At 40.1% G+C, this 24172-nt stretch overlaps 1 protein-coding gene across 2 annotated transcripts in view; it reads left to right on the top strand.

Moving 5' to 3' along the window:
- fnip1 (folliculin interacting protein 1) overlaps window positions 1–24172 on the top strand; it is a 53805-nt gene that overhangs the window by 20289 nt on the left and 9344 nt on the right. For both annotated transcript variants that reach the window (XM_063011416.1, XM_063011414.1), the window contains 6 exons: window positions 11653–11788; window positions 12190–12391; window positions 13610–13695; window positions 16645–16791; window positions 17086–17255; window positions 20974–22303. In XM_063011416.1, the coding sequence (XP_062867486.1) occupies window positions 11653–11788; window positions 12190–12391; window positions 13610–13695; window positions 16645–16791; window positions 17086–17255; window positions 20974–22303 (2071 nt within the window). The remainder of the gene's footprint in view (window positions 1–11652; window positions 11789–12189; window positions 12392–13609; window positions 13696–16644; window positions 16792–17085; window positions 17256–20973; window positions 22304–24172) is intronic.

Here is a 24172-nt window from a genome sequence, read left to right as displayed (position 1 = left end):
ATAGTATATACAGTATATACAGTACAGGCCAAAAGTTTGGACACACCAGCCAAACGTTTGGACACACCTTCTCTTCAATGTTTTTTCTTGATTATTTTTATTTTCTACATTGTAGATTAATACTGAAGACATCCAAACTATGAAGAATTATGTAGTGAACCAAAAAGTGTTAAACAAACCAGAATATGTTTTGTATTTTACCAACTCTACCTCTGCACAACCCAACTGATGGTCTCAAACACATTAAAAAAGCAACAAATTCAAAAAATTCACTCTAGACAAGGCACAAACATTCATTGAAAACCATTCCAGGTGGAAACCTAATAAAGCTGGTTGAGAAAATTTCAAAGAGTGTGCAAATCTGTCATTAAAGCAAAAGATGGCTACTTTGAAGAATCTAAAATATAAAACATATTCTGGTTTGTTTAACACTTTTTTGTTTACTACATAATTCCATATGTGTTCCTTCATAGTTTGGATGTCTTTAGTATTAATCTACAATGTAGAAAATTAAAAAAAAAAATTAAGAAAAACCACAGGAATGAGAAGGTGTGTCCAAACTTTTGGCCTGTACTGTATATATACAGTGTATCACAAAAGTGAGTACACCCCTCACATTTCTGCAGATATTTAAGTATATCTTTTCATGGGACAACACTGACAAAATGACACTTTGACACAATGAAAAGTAGTCTGTGTGCAGCTTATATAACAGTGTAAATTTATTCTTCCCTCAAAATAACTCAATATACAGCCATTAATGTCTAAACCACCGGCAACAAAAGTGAGTACACCCCTTAGTGAAAGTTCCTGAAGTGTCAATATTTTGTGTGGCCACCATTATTTCCCAGAACTGCCTTAACTCTCCTGGGCATGGAGTTTACCAGAGCTTCACAGGTTGCCACTGGAATGCTTTTCCACTCCTCCATGACGACATCTCGGAGCTGGCGGATATTCAAGACTTTGCGCTCCTCCACCTTCCGCTTGAGGATGCCCCAAAGATGTTCTATTGGGTTTAGGTCTGGAGACATGCTTGGCCAGTCAATCACCTTTACCCTCAGCCTCTTCAATAAAGCAGTGGTCGTCTTAGAGGTGTGTTTGGGGTCATTATCATGCTGGAACACTGCCCTGTGACCCAGTTTCCGGAGGGAGGGGATCATGCTCTGCTTCAGTATTTCACAGTACATATTGGAGTTCATGTGTCCCTCAATGAAATGTAACTCCCCAACACCTGCTGCACCCATGCAGCCCCAGACCATGGCATTCCCACCACCATGCTTGACTGTAGGCATGACACACTTATCTTTGTACTCCTCACCTGATTGCCGCCACACATGCTTGAGACCATCTGAACCAAACAAATTAATCTTGGTCTCATCAGACCATAGGACATGGTTCCAGTAATCCATGTCCTTTGTTGACATGTCTTCAGCAAACTGTTTGCGGGCTTTCTTGTGTAGTGACAGCCATGCAGACCAATTTGATGTAGTGTGCGGCGTATGGTCTGAGCACTGACAGGCTGACCCCCCACCTTTTCAATCTCTGCAGCAATGCTGACAGCACTCCTGCGCCTATCTTTCAAAGACAGCAGTTGGATGTGACGCTGAGCACGTGCACTCAGCTTCTTTGGACGACCAACGCGAGGTCTGTTCTGAGTGGACCCTGCTCTTTTAAAACGCTGGATGATCTTGGCCACTGTGCTGCAGCTCAGTTTCAGGGTGTTGGCAATCTTCTTGTAGCCTTGGCCATCTTCATGTAGCGCAACAATTCGTCTTTTAAGATCCTCAGAGAGTTCTTTGCCATGAGGTGCCATGTTGGAACTTTCAGTGACCAGTATGAGAGAGTGTGAGAGCTGTACTACTAAACTGAACACACCTGCTCCCTATGCACACCTGAGACCTAGTAACACTAACAAATCACATGACATTTTGGAGGGAAAATGACAAGCAGTGCTCAATTTGGACATTTAGGGGTGTAGTCTCTTAGGGGTGTACTCACTTTTGTTGCCGGTGGTTTAGACATTAATGGCTGTATATTGAGTTATTTTGAGGGAAGAATAAATTTACACTGTTATATAAGCTGCACACAGACTACTTTTCATTGTGTCAAAGTGTCGTTTTGTCAGTGTTGTCCCATGAAAAGATATACTTAAATATCTGCAGAAATGTGAGGGGTGTACTCACTTTTGTGATACACTGTATATACACTTCAACTATGAGAGACAAAATGAGAAAAAAAAAATCCAGGAAATCACATTGTAGGATTTTTAAAGAATTTATTCGTAAATTATGGTGGAAAATAAGTATTTGGTCAAGATAGATGATAGATAGATAGATACTTTATTGATCCCGAAGGAAATTAAAGCCCCAGTAGCATAATACAACAAATAATTAACAGTACAAAACAAAACAAAAGCAAACAGAAAAGTAAAAATAGAACAGAGTCTTTCTTGTGATTAACATAAAATGAATAACTGGTAACTGTAATGATGCATGAGGTATATTGCTAGTGTAAAAATTGAATAGTAATTAAATTATTAAATTATTAAATAGTAAAGTGACATGTGACAATATTGCACAATGTGGCCAATATAGCCAAATATATACATACACATATACATACATATTCACACATGCAAATACATACACATATATACTCATGTACATATATGCAAATACCTACACACATATATACATACATATATATATATATATATATATATATATATATATATATATATATATATATATATATATATATATATATATATATATATACACACCTGCACATGCACACAAGTGCATACGAGTACGTACACACATGGCTACACTAGAAACCCTCAGTCTTTAGCTACAGTCAGCCGTCCCTACCTGGTGGAGTTGTAGAGCCTAATGGCTCTGGGTACGACTTTCTAAGCCTGTCCGTGGAGCAGCTCTGAGACAGCAGCCTGTCACTAAACATGCTCCTCTGTTTAATAATCACTGTATACAGTGGGTGACTGACATTGTCCATGATAGAATAGAGTTTACACAGTGTCCTCTTTTCTGCCACTGTTACCAGTGGTTCCAGTTCAATAACAAACAAGCAAGATTTCTGGCTCTCACAGACCTGTAACTTTTTCTTTAAGAAGCTCTTCTGTCCTCCACTCATTACCTGTATTAATGGCACCTGTTTGACCTTGTTATCTGTATAAAAGACACCTGTCCACAGCCTCAAACAGTCAGACTCCAAACTCAACCATGGCCAAGACCAAAGAGCTGTCGAAGGACACCAGGAAGAAAATTGTAGACCTGCACCAGGCTGGGAAGAGTGAATCTACAATAGGCAAGCAGGTTGGTGTGAATCAATCAACTGTGGGAGCAATTGTAAGAAAATGGAAGACATACAAGACCATTGATAATCTCCCTTGGGGTCAAGATCTCATCCCGTGGGGTCAAAATGATCATGAGAACGGTGAGCAAAACTCCCAGAACTACACGGAGGGACCTGATGAATGACCTGCAGAGAGCTGGGACCAAGTAACAAAGGCTACCATCAGTAAACACACTACGCCGAGAGGGACTCTCATCCTGCAGTGCCAGGCGTGTCCCCCTGCTTAAGCCATTACATGTCCAGGCCCGTCTGAAGTTTGTCAGAGAGCATATGGATGATCCAGAAGAGGATTGGGAGAATATCATGTGGTCAGATGAAACCAAAATGGAACTTTTTGGTAAAAACTCAACTCGTCGTGTTTGGAGGAAGAAGAAGAACCCAAGAACACCATACCTACTGTGAAGCATGGGGGTGGAAACATCATGCTTTGGGGCTGTTTTTCTGCAAAGGGGACAGGACGACTGATCCGTGTTAAGGGAAGAATGTATCCATGTATCGTGAGATTTTAAGCCAAAACCTCCTTCCATCAGTGAGAGCATTGAAGATGGAACGTGGCTGGGTCTTCCAGCATGACAATGATCCTAAACACACCGCTCGGGCAATGAAGGAGTGGCTCCGTAAAAAGCATTTCAAGGTCCTGGAGTGGCCTAGCCAGTCTCCAGACCTCAACCCCATAGAAAATTTGTGCAGTCCGTGTTGCCCAGCGACAGCCCCAAAACATCACTGCTCTAGAGGAGATCTGCATGGAGGAATGGGCCAAAATACATATTGCTACAGTGTGTGCAAACCTGGTGAAGACTTAAAGAAAACGTTTGACCTCTGTCATTGCCAACAAAGGTCCTGTTACAAAGTATTGAGTTGAACTTTTGTTATTGACCAAATACTTATTTTCCACCATAATTTACAAATAAATTCTTTAAAAATCCTACAATGTGATTTCCTGGATTTCTTTTTCTCATTTTGTCTCTCATAGTTGAAGTGTACCTATGATGAAAATTACAGACCTCTCTCATCTTTCTAAGTAGGAGAACTTGCACAATCAGTGGCTGACTAAATACTTTTTGGCCCCACTGTATGTATATATATATATATATATATATATATATATATATATATATATATATATATATATATATATATATATATATATATATACAGTGTATCACGAAAGTGAGTACACCCCTCACATTTCTGCAAATATTTCATTATATCTTTTCATGGGACAACACTATAGACATGAAACTTGGATATAACTAAGAGTAGTCAGTGTACAACTTGTATAGCAGTGTAGATTTACTGTCTTCTGAAAATAACTCAACACACAGCCATTAATGTCTAAATAGCTGGCAACATAAGTGAGTACACCCCACAGTGAACATGTCCAAATTGTGCCTAAAGTGTCAATATTTTGTGTGACCACCATTATTATCACTGCCTTAACCCTCCTGGGCATGGAATTCACCAGAGCTGCACAGGTTGCTACTGGAATCCTCTTCCACTCCTCCGTGATGACATCACGGAGCTGGTGGATGTTAGACACCTTAAACTCCTCCACCTTCCACTTGAGGATGCGCCACAGGTGCTCAATTGGGTTTAGTCCATCACCTTTACCTTCAGCTTCCTCAGCAAGGCAGTTGTCATCTTGGAGGTTGTGTTTGGGGTCGTTATCCTGTTGGAAAACTGCCATGAGGCCCAGTTTTCGAAGGGAGGGGATCATGCTCTGTTTCAGAATGTCACAGTACATGTTGGAATTCATGTTTCCCTCAATGAACTGCAGCTCCCCAGTGCCAGCAACACTCATGCAGCCCAAGACCATGATGCTACCACCACCATGCTTGACTGTAGGCAAGATACAGTTGTCTTGGTACTTCTCACCAGGGCGCCGCCACACATGCTGGACACCATCTGAGCCAAACAAGTTTATCTTGGTCTCGTCAGACCACAGGGCATTCCAGTAATCCATGTTCTTGGACTGCTTGTCTTCAGCAAACTGTTTGCGGGCTTTCTTGTGCGTCAGCTTCCTTCTGGGATGACGACCATGCAGACCGAGTTGATGCAGTGTGCGGCGTATGGTCTGAGCACTGACAGGCTGACCTCCCACGTCTTCAACCTCTGCAGCAATGCTGGCAGCACTCATGTGTCTATTTTTTAAAGCCAACCTCTGGATATGACGCCGAACACGTGGACTCAACTTCTTTGGTCGACCCTGGCGAAGCCTGTTCCGAGTGGAACCTGTCCTGGAAAACCGCTGTATGACCTTGGCCACCATGCTGTAGCTCAGTTTCAGGGTGTTAGCAATCTTCTTATAGCCCAGGCCATCTTTGTGGAGAGCAACAATTATATTTCTCACATCCTCAGAGAGTTCTTTGCCATGAGGTGCCATGTTCAATATCCAGTGGCCAGTATGAGAGAATTGTACCCAAAACACCAAATTTAACAGCCCTGCTCCCCATTTACACCTGGGACCTTGACACATGACACCAGGGAGGGACAACGACACATTTGGGCACAATTTGGACATGTTCACTGTGGGGTGTACTCACTTATGTTGCCAGCTATTTAGACATTAATGGCTGTGTGTTGAGTTATTTTCAGAAGACAGTAAATCTACACTGCTATACAAGCTGTACACTGACTACTCTAAGTTATATCCAAGTTTCATGTCTATAGTGTTGTCCCATGAAAAGATATAATGAAATATTTGCAGAAATGTGAGGGGTGTACTCACTTTCGTGATACACTGTATATATATATATACAGTATCACAAAAGTGAGTACACCCCTCACATTTCTGCAGATATTTAAGTATATCTTTTCATGGGACAACAATGACACAATGAAAAGTAGTCTGTGTGCAGCTTATATAACAGTGTAATTTTATTCTTCCCTCAAAATAACTCAATATACAGCCATTAATGTCTAAACCACCGGCAACAAAAGTGAGTACACCCCTTAGTGAAAGTTCCTGAAGTGTCAATATTTTGTGTGGCCACCATTATTTCCCAGAACTGCCTTAACTCTCCTGGGCATGGAGTTTACCAGAGCTTCACAGGTTGCCACTGGAATGCTTTTCCACTCCTCCATGACGACATCACGGAGCTGGCGGATATTCGAGACTTTGCGCTCCTCCACCTTCCGCTTGAGGATGCCCCAAAGATGTTCTATTGGGTTTAGGTCTGGAGACATGCTTGGCCAGTCCATCACCTTTACCATCAGCCTCTTCAATAAAGCAGTGGTCGTCTTAGAGGTGTGTTTGGGGTCATTATCATGCTGGAACACTGCCCTGCGACCCAGTTTCCGGAGGAAGGGGATCATGCTCTGCTTCAGTATTTCACAGTACATATTGGAGTTCATGTGTCCCTCAATGAAATGTAACTCCCCAACACCTGCTGCACTCATGCAGCCCCAGACCATGGCATTCCCACCACCATGCTTGACTGTAGGCATGACACACTTATCTTTGTACTCCTCACCTGATTGCTGCCACACATGCTTGAGACCATCTGAACCAAACAAATTAATCTTGGTCTCATCAGACCATAGGACATGGTTCCAGTAATCCATGTCCTTTGTTGACATGTCTTCAGCAAACTGTTTGCGGGCTTTCTTGTGTAGAGACCTAAGAAGAGGCTTCCTTCTGGGGTGACAGCCATGCAGACCAATTTCATGTAGTGTGTGGCGTATGGTCTGAGCACTGACGGGCTGACCCCCCCACCTTTTCAATCTCTGCAGCAATGCTGACAGCACTCCTGCGCCTATCTTTCAAAGACAGCAGTTGGATGTGACGCTGAGCACGTGCACTCAGCTTCTTTGGACGACCAACGCGAGGTCTGTTCTGAGTGGACCCTGCTCTTTTAAAACGCTGGATGATCTTGGCCACTGTGCTGCAGCTCAGTTTCAGGGTGTTGGCAATCTTCTTGTTGCCTTGGCCATCTTCATGTAGCGCAACAATTCGTCTTTTAAGATCCTCAGAGAGTTCTTTGCCATGAGGTGCCATGTTGGAACTTTCAGTGACCAGTATGAGAGAGTGTGAGAGCTGTACTACTAAATTGAACACACCTGCTCCCTATGCACACCTGAGACCTAGTAACACTAACGAGTCACATGACATTTTGGAGGGAAAATGACAAGCAGTGCTCAATTTGGACATTTAGGGGTGTAGTCTCTTAGGGGTGTACTCACTTTTGTTGCCGGTGGTTTAGACATTAATGGCTGTATATTGAGTTATTTTGAGGGAAGAATAAATTTACACTTATATAAGCTGCACACAGACTACTTTTCATTGTGTCAAAGTGTCATTTTGTCAGTGTTGTCCCATGAAAAGATATACTTAAATATCTGCAGAAATGTGAGGGGTGTACTCACTTTTGTGATACACTGTGTATATATATATATATATATATATACAGTGTATCACGAAAGTGAGTACACCCCTCACATTTCTGCAAATATTTCATTATATCTTTTCATGGGACAACACTATAGACATGAAACTTGGATATAACTTAGAGTAGTCAGTGTACAGCTTGTATAGCAGTGTAGATTTACTGTCTTCTGAAAATAACTCAACACACAGCCATTAATGTCTAAATAGCTGGCAACATAAGTGAGTACACCCCACAGTGAACATGTCCAAATTGTGCCCAAATGTGTCGTTGTCCCTCCCTGGTGTCATGTGTCAAGGTCCCAGGTGTAAATGGGGAGCAGGGCTGTTAAATTTGGTGTTTTGGGTACAATTCTCTCATACTGGCCACTGGATATTCAACATGGCACCTCATGGCAAAGAACTCTCTGAGGATGTGAGAAATATAATTGTTGCTCTCCACAAAGATGGCCTGGGCTATAAGAAGATTGCTAACACCCTGAAACTGAGCTACAGCATGGTGGCCAAGGTCATACAGCGGTTTTCCAGGACAGGTTCCACTCGGAACAGGCTTCGCCAGGGTCGACCAAAGAAGTTGAGTCCACGTGTTCGGCGTCATATCCAGAGGTTGGCTTTAAAAAATAGACACATGAGTGCTGCCAGCATTGCTGCAGAGGTTGAAGACGTGGGAGGTCAGCCTGTCAGTGCTCAGACCATACACCGCATACTGCATCAACTCGGTCTGCATGGTCGTCATCCCAGAAGGAAGCTGACGCACAAGAAAGCCCGCAAACAGTTTGCTGAAGACAAGCAGTCCAAGAACATGGATTACTGGAATGCCCTGTGGTCTGACGAGACCAAGATAAACTTGTTTGGCTCAGATGGTGTCCAGCATGTGTGGCGGCGCCCTGGTGAGAAGTACCAAGACAACTGTATCTTGCCTACAGTCAAGCATGGTGGTGGTAGCATCATGGTCTTGGGCTGCATGAGTGTTGCTGGCACTGGGGAGCTGCAGTTCATTGAGGGAAACATGAATTCCAACATGTACTGTGACATTCTGAAACAGAGCATGATCCCCTCCCTTCGAAAACTGGGCCTCATGGCAGTTTTCCAACAGGATAACGACCCCAAACACAACCTCCAAGATGACAACTGCCTTGCTGAGGAAGCTGAAGGTAAAGGTGATGGACTAAACCCAATTGAGCACCTGTGGCGCATCCTCAAGTGGAAGGTGGAGGAGTTTAAGGTGTCTAACATCCACCAGCTCCGTGATGTCATCACGGAGGAGTGGAAGAGGATTCCAGTAGCAACCTGTGCAGCTCTGGTGAATTCCATGCCCAGGAGGGTTAAGGCAGTGATAATAATGGTGGTCACACAAAATATTGACACTTTAGGCACAATTTGGACATGTTCACTGTGGGGTGTACTCACTTATGTTGCCAGCTATTTAGACATTAATGGCTGTGTGTTGAGTTATTTTCAGAAGACAGTAAATCTACACTGCTATACAAGTTGTACACTGACTACTCTTAGTTATATCCAAGTTTCATGTCTATAGTGTTGTCCCATGAAAAGATATAATGAAATATTTGCAGAAATGTGAGGGGTGTACTCACTTTCGTGATACACTGTATATATATATGTGTGTGTGTGTGTGTGTGTGTGTGTGTGTGTGTGTGTGTGTGTATTTGTGTGCTCAGCTACACTTACCATACAGATAACCTTTTAGGATATACATGTAAAATTATTTTTTTAATCTTGAATTTGTCTTAAATTTTGTTTGTGGTTGGTGCTTTGTTAAAACACCCAGATTACGTTTTTAGGCCAGTGACAGTGTCTTATGTCCTTATATTTAATGTTGCTTCATAGGATCCATATTTTACTTTATCCTCCATGAATATTTATTATCAGTGAGTTCTCTAAACATGGTTTAAATAAAACCAATGCTTGTGTGCACATTTTAGATACACAGCTGTGCTTCTTTTTTGTGTTTTGTGTGTCATGTAGGACCAAAGATGATTGGTGTAGTTTATTGCTTATTGTTTACTGTATAATTGTTGTTCCTGCTAATTTAGGTCAACGTGCAAGTTTCTTTTTTCTCCTTGTAACCTTTTTCATTTTTAGTCTAAAACATTATTAGTCTAGCAACCCAACTGCCCAGATAATGTTTGGGTGGTGGATAATTTTTAGCACTGTAGTGACACTCACATTGTAATGAGAAACTGGAAATTACAAACTAGGAATGCAAATTTTGCCAATTTTGTAATTTTGATTCTGTTGTTTGTTAACTAGTTAACCATTAGCATCCATAGTTTAAACGTACTATCCTCTTTATTGGAAACACATATCTTTCCTCTAGTTTTTATCAGTGGACAGTTTCTGATTAGAGGGTGCTGTTGGCTTTGTATTTTCAGTGAAACAGTTGTAGACATTGAGGTGTTTAAAATCACAACAACACTGCTGCATTTTATGCACTCATTATAACACACGCTACCATGTTATTACCATGTTAATGCATAGCAGTGCTAAAAACCACTCATATAACCACTCGAATAACATCTGTCAGCCGGGGACCCTTTTTATTGTTAAACAGGGTGCTGAGTTTGGTAAAAACGATTAGTCGACTAGTCAACGATTATTTATGTCATACCCTCCATCTCTGCCTTAACATAACAAAACCCTGTTATGTTATTTAAGTTCCAATATCAAATTAAAATAATGACCCATGAAACATGAATATGAAACTTAAGCTTGATAGTTTAATTAAATATATTTGACACATTAATACACAATCACAATAAAAAAAATCAATGAAATAAGAAAGCTTTGGACAGCATTAGAAAGTGTTATGTTTCAGAAGTTATCACTCTGGAAATCAAAAACATATATAACATGTGGTTGAGAAACATGTAAATGCTGTCTGTGAAGACAGCCATTTGAGGGGTGCACGAATCTCTTCTCATCCACACTCCATTGCTTAGTGCTATTAATAGAAAGAGCAAAAGAGAAAGCTGTATTAATTATCACAAACTGAAGGCTATGTATCATAGTTTATTACAAATAGTGTACTGGCTATGCCAACTAAACCACAACAGGTTAAATATCTTAACTGAATTATCTGCTGAGCTAACTAGCTATCATTAAGTGGAGGAGGCTTATTATTTAGAATGAATGCTCTCATTAACGAGAGCAAAAAATATGGAAGACGAGACAGGGTAACGTATGGAAGACGAGACAGGATAACGTTAACTATAATGTTAAGTTATATAACGTTACTCATATAAATTACTGATTAACTATTTCACTTAATGAGTTAGCTAGCAAACAAACCTGAAAAATGGCGATCTCTTAGATAGTTTTCCGACAAGTACTCTAGCATTAACAAACATTAACTACGTTGGTTACGCAGTGTAAAAACTTACCGGAATAACGCTGGTCATCACGGCTGCAGGGTGCTGGCGTTTCACCGTGTTGCTGGCGTGAAACCATAACTCTGCTTTGTAGTGTCTGCGTCCAGCTCGTTTCTTTGGGTTATTTTGGCTAAAATACTTTAGAAAGTTTCAGTCTCTTTATCTTCGCCTCTGTCTTCATAAACTTCCCGCTGCGCCATGGAAGCGATGCTGCGCCCCCTGCAGTCCCTTTAGTGCATTGCAATAATAACAATGAAATTCCACGTCGACAAATTTTTATAGTCGACGTTATCGATTACGTCGACTAATCGTTGCAGCCCTAGAATCATATAATGGTGCTTTCCTAAATGCATTCTTATACTAAGTTACACAAAGTTTTAATTAAAAGACCATTGCAATTATTTGGTAAATTGTCCCAAAATAGTAGGAAACCTACTGCAATTATACAGTGTCTATAAATTAAACAATTTTAATATTTTTATTATATTTTTCTCTGTTCTTTTCCAGCATCTCTAAGTAGTCTACTGATCACACCATTCCCATCTCCGGGCTCCTCTCTCAGTAGTAGCTGTGCCAGTAGCTACCAGCGCCGCTGGTTACGTAGTCAGACTACAAGCTTGGAGAATGGAGTCTTTCCTCGATGGTGCGAATACACAATGGAACCACATTCTTGCTCATAGATGTACCTGCTTGCACTTTCCTTTAGCATGCCTGTCAGGGGACATACTTGTTTATCTTTTTTAAAACATAGAAATGTACATAGAAAATTATTTGTGTTCTTTTGCAAATAAACCAAAATGTGATTGTTAGCTTACATTATAAATGCCTGATATGTCTGTCATTAAAACATTTAGTTACCTGTTTCTTTTTCTGAAAGCTTATACAGGTCCACTGTGCTTAAAAACAAATAAGTTGTGGAATTCCCATTAGATGCAATTCATTTGTGAAGCATCTGGCAGAATAATAACAGCTAGACCATACCTGACTTGACTATGTACACACTAAGCCCTGATGTTTTTAATTCTGTGTGTATGGGTGTTACAGGTCTGTGGAGGAAAGCTTTAACATGTCTGATGAGAGTTGCGGCCCAAGCTTGGGTGTAGCAAGAAAAAAGAAGATAGCCATTGGGGTAATCTTCGTCCTGTCGCCCAACAAAGAGGAGAATGTCAAGTTTCAGGAGTTTTTCTTCTCCCACTTCCCTCTCTTTGAGAGCCATATGAACAAACTGAAAAGTGCCATTGAACAGGTAATGCATTTGCAATTCATTTTTAGAATATTTGGAGAGAGTTTAGAGAGTAAAAGGGGTTGTTTATTTTATAATTGGCACTACTATTTACTAAATGTAAGTGATGCTGATCCATTAACTGTCTTCTCTCTCTAAACACCCATTGTGTGTGTGTTTAATGTGTATTATAATTGTATATTATGTTATTATGTGGAACATCACTAATTCTGCTGACTACTTTCAGTCTTTCTTTATTTGACAGAAATGTGTACTTTAACACTAAGCACAGAATTAAAAAAAAATACAAGTCTGGTTCCTTTTAGTCTTAAAATTGCATGTATACACACTGCAAAGTCACTCAAGGTGTGGTTGGAGGACCACCAGATCCTAAGTCCCTGTCATGGCCAGCCCCTATTAAAAACATCTGAAATGTGATCAGTAGGAGAATGGTCACAAGCCATTAAAGATAAGCTGCTGAAATGTATACACTACAATTTGCATTAAATCACCTAACTGCAGTGTGAAGGACTGGTGGAGAGCATGCCAAATTGCATGAAAAGTGTGATTGAAAATCACATTATTCCACCAAATACTGATTTCTGAAGGTAAATTATGCTTCTGTTACTGGCAGTATTCTTTATGGTCATTTATAAAATGGAACACCTGCATAAAATGTTTATGCACAGTGAACCTCTGCAAAATAAAACAGCTGTTTAACATCTCTGAATACTCAAGTAGGCTGTTTGTTCATAACTTTGTAAACAGAACCTCCATAATCAACCTGGTATTTCATTGTTTTCTTTTTTTATTTATATATATTTTTAATTTGAATAACCCAAATAAGTACACTTTGCAAGGTTTGCATCACATTATATTAAATATATTTATAATGCTCTGCATTTACAAACAGCACTATTTTAACAGTTTATGGTTAACAGTACGTGTCCAGTATAACCACCCAGTCTGTTTTTCCTATCTGAATCACACTTGTATTGTTTAGGGTGTACAAACAGGATAATTAGTGTGTGAGAGTGTGTGTGATTCTGCAGAGCAGTTCTGATTTGGTGCTAAACAGAACTGGAAAAAGCCTAATGCTAAATAATTGTGACATTATAGAATAGGTAGCTCTGACCGTGCATTTCAATAGGCTGAACTAAACTCCGCTGACAGTCACTTATTAACTTCTCAATTTTGCCAAACATTTATTTACAGTGGCTGTTTTGTTTTTCTGTCTTAAAGGCAATGAAGATGAGCCGACGATCAGCTGATGTCAGTCAAAGAGTCCTGGCCCACAACCGCATAGTGGACAGCCTCAATGAATTTAGGTAAACGCAGCTTGGAAGTTTAGTGTGCAGGGCACACAGCCATGTATTTTTTTTTCAATGTCGTCTTGGCAAGTGAAGCATAAGGGCGCAGGGTTATGAGGTTGTGAGTCTCGTTGCTTGCATTTCTGTGTTTAGACATACAGCTGGCTAATCACGACCCCCCAAATAGCCTGTTGAGAGTTTTACTGAGCATTTAGTCAACTCTTGTTATGCAAGCTGGACAGCAATCAGAAAGCATGTGCTGTCTGAGCTCAAGTGACATGCCAAATCAGTCCTCAGTAAAAAAAAAAAAAAACTGCTTTGTAACCACTGCTGATTTGAGCCTTTTTAAATAACAGACAGATGTATAGGACCACGAATACTGTGGCAAAATGTACAAGATTACATTTGTAACTTTTGTTAAGTGCAGGCACTGATGTTGAAGAAGGTCTGGTTTTCAATCAGTGTTCCAGTTTATCCAAATGTTGGTTCACATCACACTTGTCCATGTCTGTTACCTTTCATGTTACCTATGAAGCACAAATGTTAATGTAAACTCGCTTTTCTCTGGAAAGGTTGATATGTTGAGCTAGCTTTCTGGTAAAACCCACCAGCCTCTCCTCAAATTAGATTTTGATTGATCAGCCAAGGTGAGTATGCATAGGCATTTGCACTTGTGTACATCATACCTTTGAACTTCTTTTAGCTAAGCCTCTCAAAAAGTAGCAAAATGTGATAGAGGATATCAAGTTTATATTTATCTTCAGCTTTGCTGTTGGACCAAACCTGATTTAAGTAAGCTAATCCCTCGTACAGATCCAGTCACTCTAACGCTAAATAAAATGTAATCCAAAAATGGAAGAACAGTTATTTGGCTTGGGTGGGGTGATATCGCTGATGGATTGTCAGTGTGGGGGTCTCCTGGCTCTCCCAGCACACTGCATATCAACAGTCATATGCCTGCTGGATTGTTGCCACAGCAATCTAATCTACTGCAGTGATGGGCTCTACCAGAATAGTAAATATTCACAAGGCAGAGATTTGTACATGATACGAAGGCATCAGTTGTGTACCCTCATAGAAATCAGATATACATTATATGGCTAAAAGTATTTGGACACGTGATCCAGAGCATTTTGAACCCATTCCCAAAAACAAATGGTATTAAAATAGAATTACATCTGTGATCTTTCCAGCTATAACAACAGCCACTCTTTTATGAAGGCTTTTCACAAGACTTTGAAGTATTTTTGTGGGGAATTTATGCCCATTCAGTCAAAAAACAAAAACATTTGTATGGCTGGGTACTGATGTTGGTCAAGAACGCATCAATTGGTGTTCCAGTTTATTCCAAAGCTATTCAGAGGCTCTGTGTAGGTCACTGGATTTTCTTTAAACCAAGCTTTTATTCATGTCTTTATAGAGCTTCTTTTGTGCACAGAAGCACAGTAATGCTGGAACAAAAATTTATTTATTACACCTGTTAGTAATTGTTGAGGCTGAATTCAAAATAGATTTAAAAATTAGAATGTGTACTAAAATATTTTTGTTTTTAAAATGTATTTGTAACCCCACCTGAAATTCAGATTAAGTTTTATATATTTGGCTGTTGTTTAAAAAATCTGACATGTAGACTTTTTTATATCGTATGTGTAATTTTTTAATGTATGAGGGTTCTTCAAAAAGCTTCTGCACTTTTTTAAACTCTATTTTTTAAGAATTTTAAAAACAAATTACATCACTTTTCTACATAGTTGCCTTCCTTTGCGATGCATTTTTTTCAGCGTCGTATCATTTTAAAGCCATCAGCAAAAATGTTTTTGATTGAGCGTGTAGCAACTGATGCACTGCTGCTTTCACATCATCATCACATGAAAATCTTCAGACACGACCAATTACTACTCCTTCCGCCCTCACCGTTTCCTATGAAAATATAAATGTACGGGAACTTGTTGACATGATATCTGCTTATAAGCACCCAGAATCACAAATGTCTGATTTTGTTTTACACAATTCAGTGAACTTTGTGTTATGTTTTATAGCTGTACAGTTGCAATCGGAAATATTCAACCCTCTCACCTTAAAGATGTTGTAGTGCTGTATTTAAAATCAAATGAAAATATGCTAAGAGTCGTAGAAGTCTCAGTAAACAAAGCAATTTCAATACGTTTACATGATTTTGAGTTGAAATAAAAAAAAACATTATTTCGGCAATGTCAGTGTAAACTGTTATTCAACCACAAGCCTCAGTACTTGGTGAAACATCCTCTTCCATTGATAACCTTTAATAAGCTAATTCAGCAAGTGCTAACAAGCTTTTGACATGTATACTGTGGAATCTTCCAGCTTCCAGCTCATTAAGGTTTCAGGACTTTTGTGTAATGACTGCTTTCTTTAAATCCCACTAAAGATTTTCTGTGGGATTTCAATATGTAAACTAAATAGGCCACATCTGTTTATTTTAGGAATAATTTCTTAATCAAGCATCTAATGACTTGGAAATGTGCTTGGGATCATCATCTTGTTGGAAAGTCCAATTATCACCAAGGTTAAATTTCACCATGAATGCCTTGGTATTTCTGTGAATCCATGATACAAATGTCATGCTGTCAAGATTGTCAGTACCTGCACCTGAAAGACATCTACACATCATAACTGATGCACCTCCATGCTTGACCATGGGAATAGTATACTTCTAGTCATAAGCCTTGCCTTTCTTTCACCAGACAAAACGTTGATTAATTTTGCCAACAGTTCTAGTTTACTAAAATACTGCATTGTTAATTTTCTTTGTTTATTTGCTGTATTATTCAGCTAAAAAATCTATCTCTGCAGAAAAGTTTGGTCATGAATTCTTATTTTCTTTGTTGTTAATGGTAACGTTTTTCTAATTAATTTTTATTAGTTGTAGTTTCATGTAGCACAACACACCTAATTTTTTTTCTCTTTTTTATGTGTACATCTATGCAGGACAACCATCTGCAACCTGTACACCATGCCACGCATGCCTGAGCCTGTCTGGCTTACCATGATGTCTGGTGCTGTTGAGAAGAACCAGCTTTGTGGCCACTTTATGCGTGAGCTTGCTTTACTGATGGAACAAGCTTCTAAAAATCAGTTGAGTATCTGTTTTCTATTTCAGAATTAGAGGTAGTTTTGATGCTGTTTAAACTGTTTCAAAGATTCATTAGTCATACTGGATTATCTTAGTTGAAATGGTTTATTAACTTAACACTCACATAAAACAAAATGGGACTGACAAAAAAACTTTAAAAAAAAAAAACGTAACAAAAAAAAAACTGAAAATGTATAAAACAGCACTAGTATGGATAGCAAAACACTGGCATGGAGACAAAGTAGCCAATAATAACATTTGTATTTTTTTATTTTTCGGTATTAATTTCTCTTTAGGTTTTTTCCGGCTCTTCTCACAGCTGTGCTTACTAACCATCTAGCCTGGGTGCCTACAGTCATGCCTAATGGCCAGCCACCAATCAAGATCTTTCTGGAGAAACATTCCTCAAAAAGTGTGGACATGCTGGCAAAGACACATCCGTACAATCCTCTATGGGCTCAACTTGGTAAATAAATGTCTGTGTATTGTAGAGATTGTAGAAAGGCAAGAATTCACTTAGCTTCAGTTAAGCCTCAACCCCTAGTCTGAGTTACATTATCTTGCCACTTCATACGGCTCTACATTAACTGGTTGATATATCCAAAATATTTTAGTTTTTATTCTTCTGCTTTTCTGTAAATGCTTTGTTTACAGTTATATATTGTTTACCTCAACACTCATTTCTCTACATGCTTTACACACCGGAATTCTGACAAACCACCTAATATGCTGGATAACAGCTCTGACTTGGCTAGGCATGGACTATGGACATGGATAGAATAGGACCTCAGCTTTCCTCCAGGCTGCATCGTAAAAGGCGATCAAAGGAGGCGCCCTGTTTACTGTGCGGTGCAACCCGTGTCCATGGAGAAGGGAGTCCTGGTGTTTGAGGGGAATGGCAGCTGCGGCTGTCATGTTCCCAACACAGCACTTCGGTCCTGAATTCGTGTAGACGGGAGGTTGAAGTGGCCCACTTCAATCAATCGGTTGGTCGGGTCTAGCCCTGACCCCTGTGGTTGTAGTCCTAGAGACTCCCAGAGGATCAGAAGGCGTCGGCTTTGGGTCAGTTGGATGGTGTTATAACATCAAATGTCCATCTGAGTATATCACCCCTATAGCCCTGATGAGCATCCGCTGGAGATCCGCGGCTCTGCTTATCCCCTAGTTGGGCTCCGAGGAGGGTGGGGCATAGGGTTGATGAACATGAAATTAATTACAATATGGAGAAGACCACAGCAAAAAGAAAACTGATCGACTTAGAACTGAATAAGAGCACCGACAGGAACTCTCATGTATAAGAACACTGGCAACGCTTCATCATCTTAGAATCAACAGAACCTGACTACCCACTGACCAAATTGTCCCCCTTTGCCATCCACAAGGGTATACTGGGCATGGCAGGCACAGTGAAAAACTTTAAAAAGTTGAAATCAGGTCAAGTTTTAGTTGAGTGTGAGAAGAGAATACAATCAGAAAACCTACTACGCACAACAGAACTAGCAGGATGCCCTGTAAAAGTCATACCGCACCCATACCTCAACTCCAGTAAGGGTGTTATACAGGTCAGGGAACTAGAAGACATGGATGATAAGGACATAACCAAAGAACTGATGTGCCAAGGTGTAACACATCTCCTCCCTGCTTTTATTTCAAACTTTTTAAAATACAGAACTTTCAGAGTAAAGGTCAACGGGACATATTCAGATATACATACGCAAGAAATGGGCGTCCCACAAGGAAGTATTTTATCCGTTACCCTTTTTAATATTAAAATAAACAGTATCATCAAGGCAATCGACCCGGATGTAATGGCATGTCTATATGTGGACGATCTCTGTATATGCTATAAGGGCAGATATATGGCAACCGTAACAAGAAAACTGCAATTAGCCATAAATAGTATACAGTCGTGGGCAATACAAAATGGCTTCAAAATATCAAAGGAAAATACCACTTTTACCCACTTCTGTAAAATCAGAAACATGTATCCAGAACCTGAACTCTCCTTTTTAGATGGAGAAGCCATAAAACGGGGAAAAGAGGCCAAGTTCCTTGGAATCTTACTGGACCAGAAACTAACTTTTAGATCTCAAATCAGCTACCAAAAACAAAGGTGCCAGAAACCTCTGAACATTCTCAAACCGCTCGCAAACACAAAGTGGGGAGCAAATCGAGACCTACTCCTGAACCTGCATAAGACCCTTGTCCTCTCTAGATTAGACTATGGAAGCATAGTGTATGGAGCAGCCAGAAAGTCTTACTTACGAACTCTAGACACATGTCATCATCAAGGACTGAGAGTGGCACTGGGAGCATTCTGGACCTCCCCAGTGCAAAGTCTATATATTGAAGCAGGCGAACTCCCATTGCACTGGAGATGGAAGTGCCAAGCACTCTGGTACATACTCAAACTAAGAGAGAACACAAGCAACCCAGCCTTCAATACAGTCTTCAAGAGAAACCTCTCTGCAGCTTACGATCTGAAACCAAGCCAGATCAGACCTGTGGGATAAAGACTACGATGGGATCTAGAAAACTTTCAGAAAAGAGCAATGCTAAATGATACACAAAGGAAAACCTTTCCCCCATGTGACCTTGGAAGTCCTTGCATCTCAGAAACCTTCACAAATTTCCCCAAGCAAACTACGAGCCCTGAAATAGCACAAAGTATATTCAAGGAATATAAAAGGCTACTTGTTTATTTACACAGATGGGTCAAAGACACCTACTCACACAGCCTTTTACTCCAAGACCAAAAAACAATGCATAAATATCCCCCCACACATCTCCATTTTTACTGCCGAAGCACAAGCAATTCTAATGGCTATAACATATTTCCAGAGATCAAGTCACCAGAAGGCTATCATATGCACAGATTCAAAGTCCTGTATTCAAGCCATCAAATCACTAAATATTGACCACCCCATCATTGAAGAAATACTGAATGAACTGAAAACACTGGAAGAATCAAACAAAATTCTGAGGTTTTGTTGGATGCCAGGCCACAAGGGTATTAGGGGAAATGAGGAAGCAGATACCATAGCCAAAAGAGCAGCAGAAGAACCAGTCACACCAATGTACATCCCACCAACAGACTTAAGACCCCTCATAAAGAGCTATGTACAAGAAAAATGGCAGGAGAACTGGGACTTACAAGAAAATAACAAACTCGGGGAAATTCAACAAAATGTACAACCATACAAAATGAACTATACCGAGAAGAGGGGGGACCAAGTAGCCCTCACACGATGCAGAATAGGACACTCAAGACTTACACACGGAAAGAATGGGTCGCTCTCAGGAGCTCAATGAATTCCATTGTGGCACCGTGATAGGATTCCACCTTTGCAACAAGTCCAGTCGTGAAATTTCCTCTCTACTAAATGTTCCACAGTCAACTGTCAGCGGTATTATAACAAAGTGGAAGCAATTGGGAATGACAGCAACTCAGCCACGTAGTGGTAGCCATGTAATATGACAGAGCGGGGTCAGCGGATGCTGAGGTGCATAGTGTGCAGAGGTCGCCAACTTTATGCAGAGTCAATTGCTACAGACCTCCAAACTTCATGTGGCCTTTAGATTAGCTCAAGAACAGTGCGTAAAGAGCTTCATGGAATGGGTTTCCATGGCCGAGCAGCTGCATTCAAGCCTTGCATCACCAAGCGCAATGCAAAGTGTCTGATGCAGTGGTGTAAAGCACGCCGCCACTTGACTCTAGAGCAGTGGAGATGTGTTCTCTGGAGTGACGAATCACACTTCATGAGTCTGGGTTTGGCGGTTGCCAGGAGAACGGTACTTGTCTGACTGCATTGTGCTAAGTGTAAAGTTTGGTGAAGGGGGGATTATGGCGTGGGGCTGTTTTTTAGGAGTTGGGCTCGGCCCCCTAGTTTCAGTGAAAAACTCTTAATGCTTCAGCTTACCAAGAGATTTTGGACAATTTCCTGCTCCCAACTTTGTGGGAACAGTTTGGGGATGGCCCCTTCTGCACACCAGGTGACTGCAGGTGGCCCCTTCTGCAGGTGACTGCACACCACTGCTGATACTTTAAATGGTTTTTCATGGCAAACTATTTTAATAAGATACATGATAGTTGATTTTTTTCCCCCTCTATATTAATTTGACAGGCTTAAAAGTGAAAACAATAAGTTATTCCTAATGACAACATCTGTCTTCATTCTTTTTAGGTGATTTATATGGTGCAATCGGCTCTCCGGTGCGGCTTTCACGTACAGTGGTAGTTGGACGGCGCCAGGAGTTCGTTCAGCGGCTCCTCTATGTTCTCACCTATTTCATCCGCTGCTCTGAACTGCTGGAGACAACCACAAGTGGGAACGGCACTGATGAGCCAGATGAAGAGGCTATTGATGTGCCTGGTACACTTATTACTACCTCACTGCGCCGTGGAGAGGTTGAGGAGTCTGAATACGTGCTTGTTACTGTGCATAAACACAACCAGGAGGGAAGTGAAACAGACATTACAGGTATGGAGGAGGAGCAGCAGCACACAAAGCATGTTGTACCAGTCATCAAGGCTGAGGATCTGAATGATGATCAGATTTGCCAGGAAGCTGGCAAGCCATTAGTTAACCCGTTAACAGAGACTCTGGTAAATGTGGGCACCACCTCACACATAAAAAGTGCCCCTTTGTTAAATGCACAAGAACAGTTAGAGAGGCGTGATTCTGTTGTGGAGCCAAGCAGTTTGCCAATAAAGATTATTCGGTCTCCGGGGATCCCGCTGGAGAAGAAACCACCTGATAAGATCATGTCAATTCTTCTGGGTGAGGAAGAGGAGACCAGCAAAGTAACTTTCCTTATTGGTGAGTCAATGTCACCAGAATCAGACACGGAAAGCCAGCGGTGCAAGGTTGAAGATGAGATTAGGAAGCACAAGATGCCTTTTTCGGAGAAACAAAAGCAGCAGTGTTGCAGTGAGCTGCCTAAACCACCGTTACTGGACCAAATCGAGAACAAGAAAGCTGCAACCTTAGTGAACATCACTAGAAGTCCTTCTTGTTTTAACCCTGGGGACCAAGAGACGAGCATTGACCTTTTTGATGAGTATTTTAATGAGAGTAACCCTGTGGAAACACGGACTATCGATGACGTCTCCGATATGGTGTTGCCCATGACTAAGATTGGTGCTGAAAAACTTCAAAAAGTGCAAGAGACTCAGTTTAGTCGGACAAAGGTTTGTGAGCAAAGGGAAAGTGAGCAGTGCCAGTGTAGCAAAAACATTGCCACCACAGGTGGCTGTACAAATTGTTCTGATGAGCAGGACAAAGGCATTGGGATTTCACTTCATTTACCGTACCAAGGAGAGGAGGGAGAGTTGAAAAAGGCACCTTTGCTAAATGAGTGGGAGATTCCACGTAATGAGAGCTCGGACAGCGCACTGGGAGACAGTGAAAGTGAGGATGCAGGGCAGGACCTTACCAAACAGGAGCAAGATGCACAATCCTTTAGTGAAGAACAAAGTGAATGGCAAGAGGAACTGGAGGTGTCCTTTCCTGGGTAAGTAAATACAAGTGAATCTTACATGGAAATCATTCAAGGAAATACCCTCTTATTTACGAGGCACTGATGTTTGCATATGACCTAATTAGTTTTAAAAAATTTCAGTGGGATTGAGGTCAGAGATTTGTGCAAGCCTCGGAGGTTCCTCCACACCAAACTACTCAAACCATCTCTTTATGGACCTTGCTTTGTGCTCAGAAGCATGTTGTGCTGGAACACAAAAGGGTCTTTAAACTGTTGCCACAAATATATGTTTTAATATTTTTTATATAATTTTAATATTATTTTATATTTATACACCTGAATTTTATAATTTATGCAAATTCTATAATTGGCATTCTATTAACTTTTCAAACCCCATTTCCAAAAGTTGGGCTACTTTCTAAAATGCAAGAAAACTGAAATCTACTGTTAAAGATAAACTAATTTATTTCACTTAAACCTTTATTTTACAGGCAACAGGACAAAGAAAAGATTTTCAGTGTTTTCACTATAAACAAATTTAGAAATTGATGTTTGCAACAAAACACTTAAAAAAGGACAGAGCCATGTTACCCACTGGGTCACATCACTTTTTCTTTTAATTATAATTTTTGATTGTTTAAAAAATTATTGTTGTGATACAAATTGTTGCAGTTTTGCAAGTGGATAATTTGCACATTCTTATTGTATACAAGGCTTGAGCTGCTCAACAGTCCGTGTTCACTGATGTCTGATTCTCCTCTTCATGATTCGCCATACATTTAAAAAAAATATATAAATTGTATTAATTTTGCAAACAACAAAGGCCATGAATTACACACACAGTAATCAAAAGATAACTGTAAAATGCAGAAAAGGAACAAATAATATATAAATAAATAAAAAACAAAAATAAAGTACAGTGCTTTTTACTTACCACTATGTAACATGCATAACATCAAAAATTGTAAACTGACTATTGTATTTAACCCCAACCCACCCTAAAATGCAATTATCAAGTCCCTCGCTAATAACCTAGAGACCCAACAAAGTTAATTATAAAAAGAAAAAAACATAAAAATTGAACATACAAGCATAGACATTCACTTTACCTGATACCTGACAAAAACAAAAGAAGGACAATTCTATTTCACTGTGTCTGCAAGAGATGACACCACTTAAAAACATTTTCAGCCTTAAAGATAATCTCCCTCAAGCTGTGAGGTAAGTCAGTCAGTAATGGGGACCAGATCTTATCAAAGTGACTGTCGTTTCCTCTCAACCTTGCTGTTAATCTCTCTAGGGGTAAAACTCTGAAAATATCCCTGTACCACTGTGTTACTGTTGGGGGTTTATCTCTTACCCACTCCTTCAGAATACACTTTCTAGCAAGCAGCAATAACTTTTCACGTAACTTCTTCATACTAATATCTTTGGTGGGCAGATTTAATATAAAAAATCCTGGGTCCTTACTTATTCTAGTTGAATAAGAATGTAGCAAAAAAACTGCTGCTGAGGAATGTCAAATTGTTGCTGAATTTGGACATTAAAGCATTTTTCTGATCTCCGATCACTTTTACTCCTCTGTCATACCAGTAGTCAAACATGCTATTTTAGACAAAAGGTGGAAAATCATCATTTCTAATTAGCGGTGTTAGTGCCCGCAAATGATTACCTTCTCCCATATACTTTATGATTTCTCGCCAAATGCTAAAAGTACTAAATAAAATGGGATTTTGTATGGGATGCTAAGTTCAGGGAGTCTCTAATCTGAGGTACTGTATGTTTCTTAATAAAGAAAAAGATGACACACCACTCATCCACACAGGGCTCTGAGCATAAATGACACTGTAACCATTCTCAAACCAAACGCATATGGCATGCCCAATTATAAAACCTTAGATT

This window comes from Trichomycterus rosablanca, chromosome 16 (genome assembly GCF_030014385.1).
Source record: "Trichomycterus rosablanca isolate fTriRos1 chromosome 16, fTriRos1.hap1, whole genome shotgun sequence".
NCBI lineage: Eukaryota > Metazoa > Chordata > Actinopteri > Siluriformes > Trichomycteridae > Trichomycterus > Trichomycterus rosablanca.
The sequence above is the reverse complement of the archived record's forward strand: the minus strand, read 5'-3'. Positions and strand labels throughout refer to the sequence as shown.